We start from the raw sequence: 21,328 nt of genomic DNA on the forward strand, positions 1-21,328 counted from the left end.
GAGGGATTAGAAGTGGAAAGAATGAGTAATTTCAAGTTTCTGGGTGTCAATGACTCTGAGCTCAACATATCGACACAGTTACCAAGAAGGCTGGATAATAGCTGGGCTATATATCTTTATGAGTTTGAGGAGATTTGTTGTTACACCAAAGACACGCAAATTCCTACAGCTGTTCCATGGAGGACATTCTAACGGGCCACATCACCATCTGGTAAGGTGGGGGGGAGGTGGGGGGGGGGCTACTGCACAGGATAAAAAGAATCTGCAGAAAGTTGTGAATTCAGTCAGCTCCATAATGGGCACTAGCCTCCTAGCATCCAGGGTATCTTCAATGAGCAATGCCTCAAAAAGGCAGCATGCATCACTAAGGACCCCCATCACCCAGGACATGCCCTCTTCTCATTGCTGCCATCAAGGAGGAGGTACAGGTGCCTCAACAATTCTTCGCCTCTACATGTGAGTTCTGAATGGACACTGAACCCATGAACCATACCTCACTACTTACTTAACTTAACTAATATACAGCGCAAATATTAGACACATCTGTACACCTGCTCATTAGAGCAAATATCAAATCAGCCAATCATGTGGCAGCACTCAATGCATAAAAGCATGCAGACATGGTTTAGTTGTTGCTCAGACCAAAAATCAGGATGGGAAGACATGTGATCTAAGTGATTTTGACTGTGGAATGATTGTTGATGGTTGACGGGGTGTTTTGAATACCTCAGAAACTGCTGATCTCCTGGGATTTTCATCCACAAGTCTCTAAAGTTTATGGAGAATGGTGTGGAAAAATTAAAAAAAAAACATCCAGTGAGCTGCACATCTATGGGCAAAACCCCTTGTTAATGAGAGAGGTCAGAAGAGGATGACCAGATTAGTTCAAGTTGACAGGAAGGCGACAGTAACTCAGATGAGCAAGAAGAGCAGGGTGTGCAGTGATGTGCAGAAGAGTATCTCTGAACACACAACACATCAAGCCTTGAACCAGATGACTACAGCAGCAGAAGACCACAAATATACACTCAGTGGTCACTTTATTAGGTATGGAATGCACTTCATAAAGTGACCACTGAGCATATATTAAATACAACGCTGAAATTGTACTCTTGTGAAACACAGCCTTAGATACCAAACTCTAAAGCTGGAAATAAACAAAGTATTTTGAATTCATCAGTGCATACATCTTCTTCATCTATGAACCACGGTTTTCTCCAAGATTTGGTCTAGGAGGCAGAACTGTGCCGGAGGAGGTTAGGATGAGCCGAGGCTGTAAGTATTTCACCCAGTCCTGGGTTTATCTCACTGGTCTCAGGCAGCGCAAGCCAAGCCACCGGCCAGTGGTGATGGTAAGGAGTTCATGCTGTCCTCTGTCTGGCTCTGAGCACCATGCTCCAAATCACTAGTGTATCAGGAAATATTTCTCTGTTACCAACTGTCACTGAGATTCAGTTTCTAGTACTAGGTGTCACTGGGAAACTACTGTCACTTATTGAAACACAGTTCCCTTGGCTTTGGAGATTACTGGTATGCATCTTCCCTAGCGGCGCAAGTAACTGTGAACTCTTCTCCTGGCACTGCCTTTCACTGGGACCGTTTTCCCGACAGTGGAGATCACTGCGATTCAGTGTCATACAGTTGCTATGACACTGGGTGTCACTGGAATATAATTGATTTGGCATTGCTTCTCACTGATGTTAACTGTTTATGGTGTGCAGTTGCTTGGAAAGTGACCATCAGTAATCTTTTGTTGTAGCTGTGATGTGAATTAACCTTCAAGCTTCTCCATTGTATTGTTCACTGTTATTTTATGGTTTCAGGGACTGAGAATCTACTTTCAGAAAGTAGTCTTAATCAGCCCAGTGAGGAATGGATTGGGACTCTGCAGAGGCAAATACAGAGTCTTACAATTGAAAATCAAGAGCTACTAGGAAGACTCCAGGTAACAAACGCTCCGAAGTTGATCTTGTTATTTGACCTTCCAATAATGGTGGTGGGAGGAGTTAAGGAATATGCTCTTATGATTATGGCACACTTCAAAATGAGCTTCATTGAATATCATGAATATATAGGTATATTGCTGATCAGTGGGAACTTTGAATAAATTTAATTACTCACCAAGTGTAGTTCTCTTGATTAGAAAATTCCCCCCAAAAATTCTCTTTAGTTTTAAATGGTCATTATTGTATCCTAAGGATTTCTACTTGTACTAGATCCCCCACTAAGGGATCTTTCCTCCCAACAGCAAATTTGTTAAGCCTCATCAGAAGTTTATACTTTTGAAAAAGTCATCTTATTTTTATAAGCTGTAGGAAAACATAGAACAGTACAGGACCATTGGACATGCTATAGTGCTGACCTTATAATCTCCTCCAAAATTAATCTAATCCTTGTCTCCCACATAGCCCTCCATTTTTCTTTCATCCCTGTGCCTGTCTAGAGTGTCCCTTAATTGTTCCGAACATATCTGCCCCTACCACCACTCCTGGCACTGTGTTCCACTCAACCACTTCTGTCTGTTGTAAACATCTGACATCCCCCTTCTACTTTCTTCCAATCACTTTAAAATTATGCTGTCACAAAGTAGCCATTTCTGCCCTGCGGTCCACCCTACTTATGCCTCTTATCATCTTATGCACTTCTCAAGTCACCTCTCATTGTACTTCGCTCCAAAGAAAAAAGTCCTAGCTCACTCAACCGTTCCTGGTAAGACATGTTCTCTCATGCAGGCAGCATCTCCTCTGCACACTCTCCAAAGCTTCCTCGAATGAGACAAACAGAAGTGAGCATAGTACTGCAAGTGTGGTGTAATCAGAGATTGTGGAACTGCAGCATTGTGATTCTTGAACACAGTCAGCTGACTAATGAAGGCCAGCATACTTACTAAGCCCCGGAAGGTGGTCTTAATCATCCAATCAATTCGTGTGGCAACCTTGAAGGATCTATGGACGTGGACCATGGACAGCTCCTCCACGTTGCTAAGTCTTGCCATTGACCTTATACTCTGCCTTCAAGTTTGACTTTCCAAAGTGTATCACTTTACAAGTTGCTGGATTGAAATCTGAAGAAGGGTCTCGGCCTGAAACGTCAACTATATATTCATTTCTATAGACGCTGCTGAACTTACTGTGTTCCTCCAGAATTTTGTGTGGGTTGGTTTGGATTTCCAGCATCTGCAGGCTTCCTCATGTTTCTGGATTGAAGTCTGTCTGTTACTTCTCAGCCCAACTCTGCATCCTATCAATGTCCTGTTGTAACCTATGATAACCTTCTACACAGTCCATAACTCCACCAATCTTTGTGTCATCTGCAAACTTACTAACCCACCTTCTTCATCCAGGTTATTTATAAAGTTCGCAAAGAGCAGGGATCCCATAACAGGTCCCTGTAGAACACCTCTGGTCACTGACCTCCAGACAGAATTCACTCTATCTACCCAATTCTGAATCCATGCAACCAAGTTTCCTGGATCCCACACCTCCTGTCTTTAAGGATGTACTTACCATGGGGAACCTTGTCGATCGCCTTACTAAAATTCATCCACCCACTCTCTACCTTCATCAATTTGTATTGTCACTTCTTCAAAGAATTCAATCAGGCTTGTAAAACAGACCTGCTCCCATAAAGCCATGCTGAGTTTGTCAAAATGAAACACTTGCATTCCCAAATCAGACCACTTCCACAAACCAAAAATCAACCCAGGGAACCTCTATTGCATTGCTTCTAATGCAAGTAAATTCTTCTTTAAATAAGAACACAACTGAGCACAGTTCTTCAGTTGTGCCTTAACAAAGGTCTGTAAAACTGCATTAAAACTTCCATATTCTTATATTCTAGACCCATTTGTAATAAAGACTAATTTAACATTTCTTGTCCTAATTATTTGCTGTTCCTGCATGCTAACTTTCTTGAATTGATTTTTAATTCCAAGGTGCATTATTTAGGAATTGACTTAAAAGCCTATGCCAGTTAGCCCAGATTACTGCGTAGCATAATCAAATATCTCCGTAAGTGTTGTGTTGCCTTTCAACTGATGGTCTGTCTAGCAACATTGCTATTAACTGGGTTCTGTAGACTACTGTCACCAATGATTTCTATCCAGTATATTTCCTTATCTCCAACCAAACTGAGTTTCTGAGTTAAGAACAACACATACAAAGTGCTGGAGGAACTCAGCAATCAGGCAGCATCTATGGAAATGAATAAACAATCAATGTCTTGGGCTGCGAAACTTTATCAGGAAGGATCTGAGTTAAGATCCTTTCTCAGAACTATCTTTTGTTGTTAGAGATAGCCCCTCATCATCTGACTGTTCTGCTAGTCTTTCTGAAGGATCAAGAACCCTGATATATTCAGTTCTTAGCAATGGTCACATTGCAGCCACTTTCAGTAGTGGCTATTAGTTGATATCATTTACCTCTATTTGTGCCATCACTATTGTTAATGAATGCTTTGTGTGTTCAGATAAAGATCCTGTAATTTTGATTTGCTACCAATTATCCCACACTTGATTTTATTTGCTGCCAGACTATACCTTTATAAACTCTGGTGAACGCAGCAGGCCAGGCAAAACACATATACACACATTCTTTCTCTCTCTCTCTCTCCTTTTTCTCCCTCTGTCCCTTTCACTATACCCCTTGCCCATCCTCTGGGCTTCCCCCCCCCTTTTCTTTCTCCCTAGGCCTCCTGTCCCATGATCCTCTCATATCCCTTTTGCCAATCACCTATCCAGCTCTTGGCTTCATCCCTCCCCCTCCTGTCTTCTCCTATCATTTCGAATCTCCCCCTCCACCTCCCACTTTCAAATTTCTTACTATCTCTTCTTTCAGTTAGTTCTGACAAAGGGTCTCAGCCTGAAACGTGGACTGTACCTCTTCCCAGAGATGCTGCCTGGCCTGCTGCGTTCACTAGCAACTTTTATGTGTAGAGCCATGTAAGAAGGATTTTGTTTTGTCATTAATCTACCTATCTTGTTCCAGCCATTATTTAAGATATACAATTTTGTAACCTATTTTTCAGGAGTTGGAATATTTCCAGAAAGAAGCAAATGAACACGATTCTTCAGAAAGTCTCGATTTTATTCCAGTTCTTCTCTACGATTCGTTACAAGAAGAGTTTGCAAAGTTGAAGGAACAGTATGAAGAGTCTCAAGCTAAGATTTTGGAGGGAGTTAATTCAGCAACCTCTGGAAACTTAGTCCCAGTGGAACTGTATGAGCAATTGAAAATGGAGCACAAGCAAGAAGTTCAAAGGCTGCAAGTAATTCTTGACGAGCTCAAGGCCAAAATAGACCTGAAGGCAGAATGTCCACCCAAAGATGTGAACTCAGAATTGAAAGTCATGGTAGAGCTTGAAGGCCAAGATGCACAAGATCTCAGAAATAAATTGAAGGAAACTCAGGAGAAATATGAAGTAGCAATGGCAGAGATTCATCAACTTGAAGAGCGGATGCAATTAGGAATCCTTTCTATGGTACAAAATGAAGCTGCAGTAAACATTGAGGGAGCAAAATCGATGACTGATCATGAGTTAGAGAATGTTAAAATGAAGCTTCTCCAAGCTCTTGAAACCAAAGGACAGGAAGAAAAGAAGGTGAAAGAATTGGAAGAAAAATTGTGTCAAATGGAGAAGACTTTGACTGATAGTGTTCCTTTGAAAGAGTATGAAGAAATGAAGATTTCACTAGGTACATCTCTTGAAGAAATTTCTAAAGAAAATTCCTCATTGACAGAAAAATATAACAAAGTAGAAGATGAACTCAAGGAACTGAGAACAAACCTATTTGGGGAGACCATTGAAAATAGTGCTAAATCATCCAGAGAAGTCAAAGAGCAGATTGAAGAGCTAATGAAAGCCCATGAAGAATTGCAGGAAAAGTGCAGAGAGCTTCAAATAGAATGCCAAAAGAAAGCTGAAGAACTCAGATCAGTTCATTCTACACATATTCCAAAAGAGGAGCACAAAGACGTTACAGGGAGGTTAAGTAGTTCCCTCAGAGAAGCTAATGAGCAGTACTCAGATTTAGAAGTAAAACACAGCGAAATTCAGCAAGAAATCACAAGGCTGCAAAATGAGATAGGTGACCAAAGGAAGAATTCTGTACCTAAGAATGAACACGACAAGACAAAGGAATCACTTGAGAAATCTTTATGGGATGCAAATGAGATGATAAACAGTCTGAAAGATCAACTGACTTTGAAGGAAAAGGAAATGTCCCAACACCAAGAAGAACTGCAGATAACTAAAGAACAAACCATTCCAAAGGAAGAACATGAGAAGATTACTTCCTCTCTGAAGGCCGAGATAAATTCTTTGATAATTAAGTTAAATGATCTGACCAAAAAGCATGAGAAGACCTGCACAGAGGTGTTCCAGGTACAGAGACAGGCACTCTTCATGAAGAGTGAGAAGCATGCTGCTGAGGAAGAGGTGGCTGTGGTGAAGAAACAGCTCGATGACTTAAAATCTGAGTCAAAGAAGATCATTGAACTGCATAAGCTTATTGAGGACTCGACTACAGTTGTTAAGGAAAAGGATAAGAAGGTATTGAAAGAATTTGCTAACCTCTGAGTCTTCAATGTTGTGGATTCAATATTTTTTCATGTCTCTGTCTGTTTCTGTGTTTGCAATGCAATTCTGAAATTATATTCCCATATTTCCATAATTCTTTTAAGCTCATCACCCCTTCTGGGGCATAGGCCACCAACAACATCTCGCAGGAGTCCTCTGTCCTGGGCCAGTCTTTTAATTTGTCCCCAGGTATAACCTATCTTCTTGGTGTATCCTTCCTCTCCCAGGGATGAGGTCTTTGGAGCTTCTGTTGGCATTTCTGCAGCTCTGGGTTTTTGCAGGTTGAAGTTGCTAGTGCCATGCCCAACCCTCCTCCTTTTGCAACTGGTCTTGGGTCCATCCATAGAGAGTTATATTTCCATAATGCCATATTGTAAAAATAAGAAGTATGAAAAAATAAAGGCTATTCCAGTTTATTTTTAACGATATTGTGGAATAGACTTTTGCACAGCACAAGATCAGAAAGAGCCCATCATGTCCATCAATAAAAGAGCTTTTTAGCTGTGCCCACACCGCAGCTAATAATCTGTTACCATTAAAGATGCATTGCCTTTAGTGCTCATTGGGTGCTTCGAAGCATAATAAGGATTTCTGGATCCACCGCCAATTAGTCAGTGACTTCCCCAGCTTTATTGTTGGGTGAATTTCTCTGCAATCTTTCTATCAATTACATTTAACACTGTTTTTCCTGCTTTCACTCTCTGAGCTTCTCATAATTTTACACACCTTCATTAAGTCTCTCTTATCCCAACAAAGAAAGCAAACTCCAGCCTTGCCCACACCTCAGGTTTTTCCAACACTGGCAACATCCTGGTGAATCAGTTCGGCATCCTCTTTAGCTTAAAGTTATCAATTTATTAGCAGCTCAAATTCAAATTTCAACACTTGCTTTCTCATCAGTAATCCAGATTTATAGATGCCAATATGACAGTAGACCTGACATAGTGTGTTGAGAGTCACATGCAGATGGTGTAAGCATGGCTAATTTCCATCTCTGAAAGACATTAGTGAACAATCTGGTAGTTTCATGATCATCATTGTTGGGTTGGGTTTCTATTACAAATTTAATTATTAATTTGAATTTAAATTTTGCAGTTGCAGAGGTGGTATTTGAACATGTCCATAAATAAATGGTCCAGGGGTCAGGGTACCAGCTTAACCACAATGATATTACCCCTGGTAAACAACAAATGTTGTTTGGAAACCGAACTTGTTAATCTGAAGACGTGCCACATTTTGCAGGCAGGCACATATGATTCCCTGATTTTGTCTCTATCATTTTCAAAGAAGATGGGTCTTCTAATCCTTTGTGAATTCAGCATCACTTAACTTATGAATGTTCTTCGATTTATGAACGTTCAGCTAATAGCATTTTGCCATTTCATGCAGTAGTTGACTCTTTAGGATCCATATCTTCAATTTCTGAATCTAATTTTTGTTATAATGATTAGTGTGCCACCCTCCATCAATAGGAATTTGAATTTCCAAAATGCCCATAAAGCACTTCGGTTTTAACCCCATTCCCAAAAGCTTGTGTGATTATATAGTTAGATGAAGGTGTGGTATAAATTAATCTTACTTACCTTAAATAGACCTGACTTCTATGTTAGCATCATGTTATGGTGTCCACAGAATGTTTACTACTGCTGGGTTTATTTTCATATTTTTGTAGATAACTGAACTCTCAAAAGAGGTCTCCAAACTGAAAGAGGCTTTGAGCAGTTTGTCAGTGCGGACTAGTGCTGCTGCACGCCCTCCTAAACCAGTCTCTCAATACAACCAGCAGCACACAGAGTCCTTACAGAGGCAGATCAAACTGCTGCAGCAGCAGCTGGCAGTAAGTATTTCCTTCAGTCATTCTAGGAGCAGGATAGAGGTAACATGGGTATAGGAAATACAAAGTTTATCATTGGTAGTCACAAATAGAATTAAGAAAGAACAGAGTATTAATTAATACACACAAAGTGCTGGTGGAACGCAGCAGGCCAGGCAGCATCTCTAGGAAGAGGTACAGTTGATGTTTCGGGCCGAGACCCTTTGTCAGGACTAACTGAAAGAAGAGATAGTAGGAGATTTGAAAGTGGGAGGGGAAGGGGGTGATCTGAAATGATAGAAGAGGGGAGGGGGAGGGAAGAAGCTAAGAGTTGGAAAGTTGAATGGCAAAAGGGATACAAGGCTGGAGAAGGGAGAGGATCATGGGACAGGAGGCCTAGGGAGAAAGAAAGCGGGAGGGGAGCCCAGAGGAAGATGGAGAGCTGGCAAGGAGTGATTGTGAGAGGGACAGAGAGAGAAGAAAAAAAAGGGGGAAATAAAAATATATAAGGGATGGGGTAAGAAGGGGAGGAGAGGCATTAACAGAAGTTAGAGAAATCAATACTCAAAGATCCCCACTTCTTTTTGGATTCCAGACCTAACCAGTTCCCCCCTACCACCACTCTCCTCCGTCTAGCGGAATTGGTCCTTACTCTTAATAATTTCTCCTTTGGCTCCTCCCACTTCCTCCAAACTAAAGGTGTAGCCATGGGCACCCATATGGGTCCCAGCTATGCCTGCCTTTTTGTTGGTTTTGTGGAACAAGCCATGTTCCAAGCCTATACTTGTATCCCTCCCCCACTTTTCCTTTGCTACATCGACGACTGCATTGGCGCAGCTTCCTGCATGCACGTGGGGATGGGACTGGACTCTCCGACGGTGGTGTCTGAAAAGAGGATGCTGTCCAAGTTGCATGCCATCTTGGACAATGTCTCCCATCCACTACATAATGTACTGGTTGGGCACAGGAGTACATTCAGCCAGAGACTCATTCCACCGAGATGCAACACAGAGTGTCATAGGAAGTCATTCCTGCCTGTGGCCATCAAAATTTACAACTCCTCCCTTGGACGGTCAGACACCCTGAGCCAATAGGCTGGTCCTGGACTTACTTCCTGGCATAATTTACATATTACTATTTAACTATTTATGGTTTTATTACTATTTAATTATTTATGGTGCAACTGTAATGAAAACCAATTTCCCCCCGGATCAATAAAGTATGACTATGACTATGACTATGACTATGGCATGCTGAGCTTGTTGATTTCATTAACTTTGCCTCCAACTTTCACCCTGCCCTCAAGTTTACCTGGTCCATTCCTGACACCTCCCTCCCCTTTCTAGATCTTTCTGTCTCTATCTCTGGAGACAGCTTATCTACTGATGTCTACTACAAGCCTACAGACTCTCACACCTACCTGGCCTATTCCTCTTCTCACCCTGTCTCTTGTAAAAATGCCATCCTCTTCTCGCAATTCCTTCGTCTCCACCGCATCTGCTCTCAGGATGAGGCTTTTCATTCCAGGACGAAGGAGATGACCTTTTTTAAAGAAAGGGGTTTCCCTTCCTCCACCATCAACTCTGCTCTCAAATGCATCTCTCCCATTTCACACACATCTGCTCTCACCCTATCCTCCCACCACCCCACTAGGAATAAGGTTCCCCTTGTCCTCACCTACCACCCCACCAGCCTCCGGGTCCAACATATAATTCTCCGTAACTTCCGCCACCTCCAACAGGATCCCACCACCAAGCACATCTTTCCCACCCTTTCTGCTTTCCGCAGGGATCGCTCCCTACGCAACTCCCTTGTCCATTTGTCCCTTACACTTCCTCCCTCACCACCATTCAGGGCCCCAGACAGTCCTTCCAGGTGAGGCGACACTTCATCTGTGAGTCGGCTGGGGTGATATACTGTGTCCGGTGCTCCCAATGCAGCCTTCTATATATTGGCGAGACCCGACGCAGACTGGGAGACCGTTTTGCTGAACACCTACGCTCTGTCCGCCAGAGAAAGCGGGATCTCCCAGTGGCCACACATTTTAATTCCACATCCCATTCCTGTTCTGATATGTCAATCCATGGCCTCCTCAACTGTCAAGATGAAGCCACACTCAGGTTGGAGGAACAACACCTTATATTCCGTCTGGGTAGCCTTCAACCTGATGGAATTAACTTCCGTTAATGCCCTCCTCCCCTTCTTACCCTATCTCTTATTTATTTTTATTTCCCCCCTTTTTCTTCTCTCTCTGTCCCTCTCACAATCACTCCTTGGCTGCTCTCCATCTTCCTCTGGCGCTCCCCCCCTCCCTTCTTTCTCCCTAGGCCTCCTGTCCCATGATCCTCTCCCTTCTCCAGCCTTGTATCCCTTTTGCCATTCAACTTTCAAGCTCTTAGCTTCTTCCCTCCCCCTCCTGTCTTCTCCTATCATTTCGGATCTTCCCCTCCCCCTCCCACTTTCAAATCTCTTACTATCTCTTCTTTTAGTAAGTCCTGATAAAAGGTCTTGGCCCAAAAGGTCGACTGTACTTCTTCCTATAGATGCTGCCTGGCCTGCTGCGTTCCACCAGCCTTTTGTGTGTGTTGCCTGAATTTCTAGCATCTGCAGATTTTCTCATGTAGAGTATTAATTAAGTTATTTAGTATCTGATCTGCAGGTGAAATTCAATCATTAGGGTTTAAATCTTTTGATTTCCTCAAGAAGCAAAGTTAAACATTCTCAGAATATAGGAGGGAAAATGTCGTAACAACAACCTCTTACTCAACGTCAGCAAGACCAAGGAGCTGACTGTTGACTACATAAGTGGAGGGAGTCAGCAGCTTTAAATTCCTCGGTGCTATTACTTTGGAGGACCTGTCCTAGGCCCTGCACTTAAGTGCAATTATGAAGAAGGTATGACAGCACCTCTACTTACTTGTTTACAAAGATTTGGCATGATGTCTAAAACTTCGACAAACTTCTATAGGTGTGTAGTGGAGAGTATATTGACTGGCTGCATCACAGGCTGGTATGGGAACACCAATGCCCTTGAAGAGAAAATCCTACAAAAAGTAATGAATACACCCCAGTCCATCACAGATAAAGCCCTCCCCACCATTGATCACATCTGCACGAAACGTTATTGCAGGATAGCAGCATCCATCATCAGAGACTCTCACCACCCAAGACATGCTCTCTTCTTGCTGCTGCCCATCAGGAAGAAGGAACAGGAGTCTCAGGACTCATACCACTGGATTCAGGAACAATTATTACCCCTCAGCCATCAGGCTCTTGAACCAAAGGTGATACCTTCACTCAACTTCACTAGTCCCATCATTGGAATGTTCCTACAACTTATGGACTTACTATCTTAGGTTCTCAATACTTGTTGCTTATTTATTTATCTCTTATTTCTTTCTTTTTGTATTTGCAGTTTGTTGTCTTTTGCAAACCAGTTGAACGGCCAAGTGGGTGTAGTCTCTCATTGATTCTGTTATGGCTATTATTCTAGTATGGATTCATTGAATATATAAATAAGAAAATGAATCTTAGGGTTGTATATGGTGATATTTATAACCATTGATAATAAATTTGTTTCCAAGTTTGAATTGAAAGTTTAATTTGATCTCAAACTCTCACTTTTTTTATGAGAAAGGATTCTGAATTTTCTACCATTTCCTGATATCACTGATAAAGGGTAACACACACAAAATGCTGGAAGAACTCAGCAGGATAGGCAGCATCTATAAAAAGGAATAAAAAGTCAATGTTTTAGGGCCAAGATCCTTCATTCACTGGTAAAGGATCTGGTTCTGATATTTATTGACCATTAGTAGTAATCAATCTTTATCAATGAACCTCCAGTGCAACCAAATAGAAATGTAGGTAAAACCCCCATGATGGAAGTTTTATGTTACCTTCCCTCAAATATCTTAAATTCATTATGTTTTAAATAGTTCCTCAGCTCTACTCTAAAAGGTTGTTTTGTGGAATGAATCTGAATGAGTTCCATTTAACAAAATCAACAGCTGCTTCCGTTGCTTCGTGTGGGTGAAGTAATCTCCTTTCCAAGATGTTTGAAGCCATTCACAATTCTTTGTCTTTTGGCCAGGCACAACGACTGGCGGTAGATTTTGTCACTTTAGAATACTCTCAATCACTTTGTCACAGAATGCCATTGTCTGAGCCAATAAAATTAGGTCTGTTTTTCTTGACAGCAAGCCGAGAGTGACCATAGAGGCATTGTGACCATCTACCGATCACATCTCCTTTATGCGGTTCAGGTAAGGAGTTCAGTGCTGAAATCATACTTTAACATTGATTTAGATGATTGTGTATTAGAATTACAGTTTTTTAAATTTGGAGAGAATGGTTCTTTTGGACTTAACTATTTAAGGGATCTAGTCTGCACTGGAGGCAGGTGGTCTCCATTTCTAATTATCATGTATTCATTGTTTACTCCATCTTCATTGGCTTTGACTCTGATTGGGCAGATGGTGGGCCCCTGCAAGGGAGATGATGATAACTATCAAAAGTTTACCAATAACATTTTCTAACCTCTCCATTATGTGGAAAACAGGATGTATATTGCAAACATCCATGAAAACAGAGAAGTGCCCCAAAGAATGAACGACAGTTAAACATGAGAACCCCAAAGTCCCTCCCCAGCTCCCCCCTCCCATGTGTATGCAGCAGCAAGCAATGATCCCCCCCTCCCCCCACCAGCAAAAAAAAGGGCATCAGTACCGTCACCGAGCCCAAGCATGTGCTAAGCGATAGCAAAGACACAGACCAAAGTTACCCCAAAGGCTTCGCGTTTCATCTGAAATTCAACAAACCACAAGTTCTCTCTCTCCCTGGCAAGAGAGAGGGAGGTGTCCTCCATTCTCACAGTGAGCAGGAGATATAACAACAACCCGCTGGTTTGCGATGTTAAAAGTCCGTTTCGTTGCTTCTTTCGAGCTCTGTGTCTGAAGATCGCAAAGACCTTGGGTCTTCAGGCCCACAACAAAAGATTTTCTGGCCTCCCCGACGACACATGAGTCTCCTGCTATGACACCGACCCTCGATCTGTCTGTCTCCAGAGCCCCGAGGTCTTCCAAACACGATCGAGACTCCCAGGCCAAACCATTAGCATGTCGAATAGTGGCCAGTCGTGGAACCCCGAGAACAGGTCCCATTCCCGCAAAGAACTGAAGTCAGCGTGTAACTCCAGGTCGGGGTCTTCAAAAGAACCCTGAAAGGGAAAAATAAAGATAATAAAGAGCTGTTTCTGAAGATGCAAGTTGTTAGGCGCCATTATCCCTCCTAAGCTCCGTCTTCTAATGCTTAAAATTGCTGGGAATGAGGCAAAACCTATTTCATAATTGTGCTTGAAATCATTAAAATTTGTAAATTGTTTTATTATTATCAGATATACCAAGGTACAGTGAAAAACATTGTTTTGCATGCCATCCTTGCTGATCGTTTCATTTCAACAATACATTCAAGTGGAAGCAATAACATCTGCAGAGTTTGGTTTGAAGCTCTGCATGCAAGAGGAAGGGGATAAGTCAGGGGGAGAATGACAGATTCCATCATTAATTACTATGCTCTTTTACAGTGTATTATGTAACTGCAATCAAAAGGAAATGTGTCCGAATTTAGTGACCTGATTGGTTGTTCTCTCTTCTTGTAGGGTCGAATGGACGAAGATGTTCAAAACATGTTACTTCAAATCTTAAGGATGCATAAACATCATGAGCAAGCCATGTGAAACTTTTTAAGATGACTCAGTACTTTATTGATAATAAGTTATTTATTACTCGTAATGACAAGGTTAAAATTATTTGGTACATATTATCTCCAGCTTTCTCTACTTAGGCAAGCTATAGTTTAAAGGGAATCAGGGAAACAGGCCCTGTGGTATGGAGCCTATCTTTGTGAGTGGATAGGATGGGAAATTGAAGCCAGCATGGTGGATGGATCAGTTAGCAATGTACAAAGACCAAACTAATAAAGTGAAAATACTTAATGACACTCAATTAATAGAATTCATTTGCTTCCACATCCAAACAGCAGGTACAAATTTCCTTGGGACAACAAGCCAGTATCCATGGGAGAAGCCGGAACATCTCACACGTTGGACATTGGGAATTCTCAGTGGGAGGATGGAGGTGGAAAAGACAAGCTTAGAAATACAGAGTACCCTACAGCTCTGAAATGATAGAGTTAGTCAAAATGCTTCAAACTTTTATTTATGCTCTATACAATTCTCCAATGCCCCAGCCCATCTGTATTTTCTCATACTTATTTGCTTCAAATTAAGTGAATCCAAACGACATAGGAGCAGACAACAGGAATTCTGCAGATGCTGGAAATTCAAGCAACACACATAAAAGTTGCTGGTGAACGCAGCAGGCCAGGCAGCATCTCTAGGAAGAGGTGCAGTCGACATTTCAGGCCGAGACCCTTCGTCAGGACTAACTGAAGGAAGAGTGGGTAAGGGATTTGAAAGTTGGAGGGGGAGGGGGAGATCCAAAATGATAGGAGTAGACAGGAGGGGGAGGGATGGAGCCAAGAGCTGGACAGGTGATAGGCAAAAGGGATACGAGAGGATCATGGGACAGGAGGTCCGGGAAGAAAGACAAGGGGGGGGTGCGGGACCTAGAGGATGGGCAAGGGGTATATTCAGAGGGACAGAGGGAGAAAAAGAGAGTGAGAGAAAGAATGTGTGTACAAAAATAAGTAACAGATGGGTTACGAGGGAGAGGTGGGGCATTAGCGGAAGCTAGAGAAGTCGATGTTCATGCCATCAGGTTGGAGGCTACCCAGACGGAATATAAGGTGTTGTTCCTCCAACCTGAGTGTGACTTCATCTTTACAGTAGAGGAGGCCGTGGATAGACATGTTAGAATGGGAATGGGATGTGGAATTAAAATGTGTGGCCACTGGGAGATCCTGCTTTCTCTGACGGACAGAGCGTAGGTGTTCAGCAAAGCGGTCTCCCAGTCTGCGTCGGGTCTCGCCAATATATAAAAGCCCACATCAAGAGCACAGGACTCAGTATATCACCCCAGTTGACTCACAGGTGAAGTGTTGCCTCACCTGGAAGGACTGTTTGGGGCCCTGAATGGTGGTAAGGGAGGAAGTGTAAGGGCATGTGTAGCACTTGTTCCGCTTACATGGATAAGTGCCAGGAGGGAGATCAGTGGGGAGGGATGGGGGGGATGAATGGACAAGGGAGTCGTGTAGGCAGCAATCGCTTCGGAATGCAGAGAGAGTGGGGGAGGGAAAGATGTGCTCAGTGGTGGGATCCCGTTGGAGGTGGCGGAAGTTACGGAGAATAATATGTTGGACCCGGAGGCTGGTGGGGTGGTAGGTGAGGACCAGGGGAACCCTATTCCTAGTGGGGTGGCGGGAGGATGGAATGAGAGCAGATGTACGTGAAATGGGGGAGATGCGTTTAAGAGCAGAGTTGACAGTGGAGGAAGGGAAGCCCCTTTCTTTAAAAAAGGAAGACATCTCCCTCGTCCTAGAATGAAAAGCCTCATCCTGAGAGCAGATGCGGCGGAGACGGAGGAATTGCGAGAAGGGGATGGCGTTTTTGCAAGAGACAGGGTGAGAAGAGGAATAGTCCAGATAGCTGTGAGAGTCAGTAGGCTTATAGTAGACATCAGTGGATAAGCTGTCTCCAGAGACAGAGACAGAAAGATCTAGAAAGGGGAGGGAGGTGTCGGAAATGGACCAGGTAAACTTGAGGGCAGAGTGAAAGTTGGAGGCAAAGTTAATAAAGTCAACGAGCTCTGCATGCGTGCAGGAAGCAGCGCCAATGCAGTCATCGATGTAGTGAAGGAAAAGTGGGGGACAGATACCAGAATAGGCATGGAACATAGATTGTTCCACAAAGCCAACAAAAGGGCAGGCATAGCTAGGACCCATACGGGTGCCCATAGCTACACCTTTAGTTTGGAGGAAGTGGGAGGAACCAAAGGAGAAATTATTAAGAGTAAGGACTAATTCCGCTAGATGGAGCAGAGTGGTGGTAGAGGGGAACTGATTAGGTCTGGAATCCAAAAAGAAGTGGAGAGCTTTGAGACCTTCCTGATGGGGGATGGAAGTATATAGGAACTGGACATCCATGGTGAAAATAAAGCGGTGGGGGCCAGGGAACTTAAAATCATCGAAAAGTTTAAGAGCGTGAGAAGTGTCACGAACATAGGTAGGAAGGGAGTGAACAAGGGGGGATAAAACCGTGTCGAGGTATGCAGAAACATGTTAGGTGGGGTAGGAGCAAGCTGAGACAATAGGTCGGCCAGGACAGGCAGGTTTGTGATTGAAAAGTTTAAGAGCGTATGTTCCGTGCCTATTCTGGTATCTGTCCCCCACTTTTCCTTGGCTACATCGACGACTGCATGGCGCTGCTTCCTGCATGCATGCAGAGCTCGTTGACTTTATTAACTTTGCCTCCAACTTTCACCCTGCCCTCAAGTTTACCTGGTCCATTTCCGACACCTCCCTCCCCTTTCTAGATCTTTCTGTCTCTATCTCTGGAGACAGCTTATCTACTGATGTCTACTATAAGCCTACTGACTCTCACAGCTATCTGGACTATTCCTCTTCTCACCCTGTCTCTTGCAAAAATGCCATCCCCTTCTCGCAATTCCTCTGTCTCCGCCGCATCTGCTCTCAGGATGAGGCTTTTCATTCTAGAACAAGGGAGATGTCCTCTTTTTTAAAGAAAGGGGCTTCCCTTCCTCCACTATCAACTCTGCTCTTAAACGCATCTCCCCCATTTCACGTACATCTGCTCTCACTCCATCCTCCCGCCACCCCACTAGGAATAGGGTTCCCCTGGTCCTCACCTACCACCCCACCAGCCTCCGGGTCCAACATATTATTCTCCATAACTTCCGCCACCTCCAACGGGATCCCACCACTGAGCACATCTTTCCCTCCCCCACTCTCTCTGCATTCCGAAGGGATCGCTCCCTACATGACTCCCTTGTCCATTCGTCCCCCCCATCGCTCCCCACTGATCTCCCTCCTGGCACTTATCCGTGTAAGCGGAACAAGTGCTACACATGCCCTTACACTTCCACCCTTACCACCATTCAGGGCCCCAAACAGTCCTTCCAGGTGAGGCAACACTTCACCTGTGAGTCGGCTGGGGTGATATACTGCGCCCGGTGCTCCCGATGTGGCCTTTTATATATTGGCGAGACCCGATGCAGACTGGGAGACCGCTTTGCTGAACATCTACGCTCTGTCCGCCAGAGAAAGCAGGATCTCCCAGTGGCCACACATTTTAATTCCACATCCCATTCCCATTCTGACATGTCTATCCATGGCCTCCTCTACTGTAAAGATGAAGCCACACTCAGGTTGGAGGAACAACACCTTATATTCCGTCTGGGTAGCCTCCAACCTGATGGCATGAACATTGATTTCTCTAACTTCCGCTAATGCCCCACCTCCCCCTCGTACCCCATCTGTTACTTATTTTTATACACACATTCTTTCTCTCACTCTCCTTTTTCTCCCTCTGTCCCTCTGAATATACTCCTTGCCCATCCTCTGTGTCCACCCCCGCTTGTCTTTCTTCTCGGACCTCCTGTCCCATGATCCTCTCGTATCCCTTTTGCCTATCACCTGTCCAGCTCTTGGCTCCATCCCTCCCCCTCCCGTCATCTCCTATCATTTTGGATCTCCCCCTCCCCCTCCAACTTTCAAATCCCTTACTCACTCTTCCTTCAGTTAGTCCTGACGAAGGGTCTCGGCCTGAAACGTCGACTGCACCTCTTCCTAGAGATGCTGCCTGGCCTGCTGCGTTCACCAGCAACTTTTATGTGTGTTGCTTGACATAGGAGCAGAATTAGCCATTCTGCCCTTTGGGACTGCACTACTGATTCATCATGGCTGATTTATTATCCCCCTCCATTCTATTCTCTTGCCTTCTCCCAATAAACTTTGACATCCTGACTAATCAAGAACCTAGCAACCTCTGCTTTAAATATACTCAATGACTTGGCCTCCACAGCTTTCTGTGGCATTGAATTCCACAGATTCGCTACCCTCTGGCTAACTAAATTCCTCCTTATCTCTGTTCTATTCTGAGACTGCGGAAAAGCAGTGTTCTCCCGCACCCAGGGGAAGGCCCTTTTCTCACTGTTACTATCAGGTAGGAGATACAGAAGCCTGAAGGCACACACTCAGTGATTCAGGAACAGTTTCTCCCCCTCTGCCATCCGATTCCTAAATGGACAGTGAAGCTTTGGACACTACCTCACTTTTTTTTAATATACAGTATTTCTGTTTTTGCACATTTTAAGAAATCTATTCAATATATGTAATTGTTTATTATTATGTTTTATTTTATTTATTATTTTTTCTCTCTCTCTGCTAGATTATGTATTGCATTGAACTGCTACTGCTAAGTTAACAAATTTCACGTCACATGCCGGTGATAATAAACCTGATTCTGATTCTGATTCTGGTCCTACACTCACCCACTATTAGAAACATCTTCCTCACATCCACTCTATCCAGACCTTTCAATATTTGATAGGTTTCAATGAGATCCCCCTTCATACATCTAAACTTCAATGAGTACAGGCCTAGACCCATCAAATGCTCCTCATATGTTAACCCTTTTATTCCTGGAATCATACTTGTAATCATTCTTGGAAACTTCTACTTGACCCTCTCCAATGCCAGCACATCTTTTCTTAGACAAGGGGCCCAAAACAGCTCAGAATATTACTCCAAGTGTAGTCTGACAAATGCCTTATAATGCCTCAGCATTGCATCTTGCTCTTATATTCTAGTCCTCTCAAAATGAATATTAACATTGCATTTGCCTTCCATACCACCAACTCAACCTGCAATTTAACCTTTAGGAAATCCTGTACAAGGATTCCCAAGACCATTTGCACCCCTGATTTTTGCATTTTCTCCCCATTTAGAAAATAATCTATACTTTTATCCCTTCTACCAAGTGCATGGCCATACACTTCCTTACACTATATTCCATTTGTTACTTCTTTGTTCATTCTCCCAATCTGCCCTACGTCCTTCTGCAGACTTCCTGCTTCCTCAACGCTATCTGCCCCTACACCTATTTTCATATTATCTGCAAATTTGGCCACCAAGCTATTAATTCCATCATCCAAATCGTTGACATACAACGTAAAAAGTCCGAACACTGAACCCTGTGGGACACCATGAATTACCAGCAGCCAACCAGTAAGGGCCCCCATTATTCCCACACTTTGCATCCTGCCAGTCAACCAATCTTTCATCCTTGCTAGTATCTCTACTGTAATACCATGGTTCTCATTTTATTAAGTAGCATCTTGTCAAAGGTCTTCTGAAAGTACAAGTGAATGACATCTACTGACTCTCCTTTGTGTATCTATGCTGTTATTTCCTCAAATAATTCCAACAGATTCGTCAGGCAAGATTTCCCCTTAAGGAAAACATGCTGACTTTGGCCTAGTTTATCATATGCCTCCAGGTACCCTGCATCTCATCATTAATAATAGACTCCAATACCTTCCCAGCTACTGAAATCAGGCTATTTAGCCAATAATTTAATTTTTCTGCCTTCCTCCCTTCTTAAAGAATGAAATTATATTTGCAATTTTCCAGTCTTCCAGAACTATTCAAGAATCTAGGTGATTCTTGAAAGATCTCCACAATCTCTTCAGCTTCCTCATTTAGAACCCTGGGGTGTAGTCCATCTGGTCCGGGTGACTTATCTTCTTTCAGATATTTCAGCATTCCAGGTACCTTCTCCTTAGTAATAGCAAGAACATTCACTACCAGCCCCGACAATCTTGAACTTCTGATATACTGCTAGTGTCTTCAACAGTGAAGATTGATGCAAAACGTTAAGTTTGTCTGCCATTTCTTTGTCTCCCATTGCTACCTCTCCAATGTTATTTTCCAACAATTTAATATCCACTTTCTTTTACTCTATATAATTTGTAAGAATATTTGGTATGCACTTTTATATTATTGGTTAGCTTACCTTCATATTTCATCTTATTTCTCCTTATGATATTTTTAGTTGCCTTTTCTTGATTTATAAAAGCTTCCCAATCCTTTAACTTCCCGCAATTTTTTTTTGTTATATTATATGCCCTCGCTTTTCCTTTTATGCCATCTTTGTCAGTCATGGTTGCCTGCTTCTCCCTTGAGAATGTTTGGGATGTATCTGTCCTGTGCCTTCTGAATTGCCTCGGAAACTCCACCCATTGCTGTTCTGTCATCATCCCTGCTAGTGTCCCCTTCCAGTCAGCTTTGGCCAGCTCCTCTCTCATGCCTCTGTAATTCCCTTTACTGCACTGTAATACTGATACATCTGACTTTGTCTTCACCCTCTCAAACTGCAGGGTGAATTCTATCATATTATGATCACTGCCTCCTAGGGGTCCTTCATCTTAATCTCCCTAATCAAATCTAGTTCTTTACACAACACCCAATCCGCAAACGTCTTTCCCCTAGTGGGCTCAAATTCAAGCTGCTCTTAAAAAACATCTTGTAGGCATTCTACAAATTCCCTCTCTCAGCACCAAACTGATTTTCCCAATTTACCTTCATACTGAAATCCCCACTATCATAACATTGTCCTTTTCCATCTCCCATTGTAATTTGTTTCCCACATCCTGACTGCTGTTCAGAGGCCTGTATATAACTTCTATTAGGGTCTTTTTACCCTTGCAGTTTCGTAACTCTACCCACAAGGATCCTACATCTTCTGATTCATGTTATCTCTTTCTAAGAATTTGATTTCATTTTTATCAACTGAGCCATCCCACCCCCTCTGCCTACCTGCCTGTCCTTTCAATACAAAGTGTATTCTTGGATGTTAAGCTCCCATCTATAACCTTCTTTCAGCCACAACTCAGTGATGCCCACAATGTCATACCTGCACTACAAGATCATCTGCCTTATTCTAACGCTGCATGCATGCAA

General features: G+C 43.1%; 1 protein-coding gene across 1 annotated transcript in view; it reads left to right on the top strand.

Annotated features, from left to right (window-relative positions):
* The window catches only part of ankrd24 (ankyrin repeat domain 24), a 90,994-nt gene extending 76,868 nt beyond the window's left edge, over window positions 1–14,126 (top strand). Inside the window, exons 17-21 of the mRNA XM_072244359.1 lie at window positions 1,824–1,945; window positions 5,026–6,549; window positions 8,249–8,413; window positions 12,589–12,654; window positions 14,049–14,126. Coding sequence (XP_072100460.1) covers window positions 1,824–1,945; window positions 5,026–6,549; window positions 8,249–8,413; window positions 12,589–12,654; window positions 14,049–14,126 — 1,955 coding nt within the window. The remainder of the gene's footprint in view (window positions 1–1,823; window positions 1,946–5,025; window positions 6,550–8,248; window positions 8,414–12,588; window positions 12,655–14,048) is intronic.
* Window positions 14,127–21,328: the final 7,202 nt, after the last annotated feature.

This window comes from Mobula birostris, chromosome 26 (genome assembly GCF_030028105.1).
Source record: "Mobula birostris isolate sMobBir1 chromosome 26, sMobBir1.hap1, whole genome shotgun sequence".
In the NCBI taxonomy this organism is placed as follows: Eukaryota; Metazoa; Chordata; class Chondrichthyes; order Myliobatiformes; family Myliobatidae; genus Mobula; species Mobula birostris.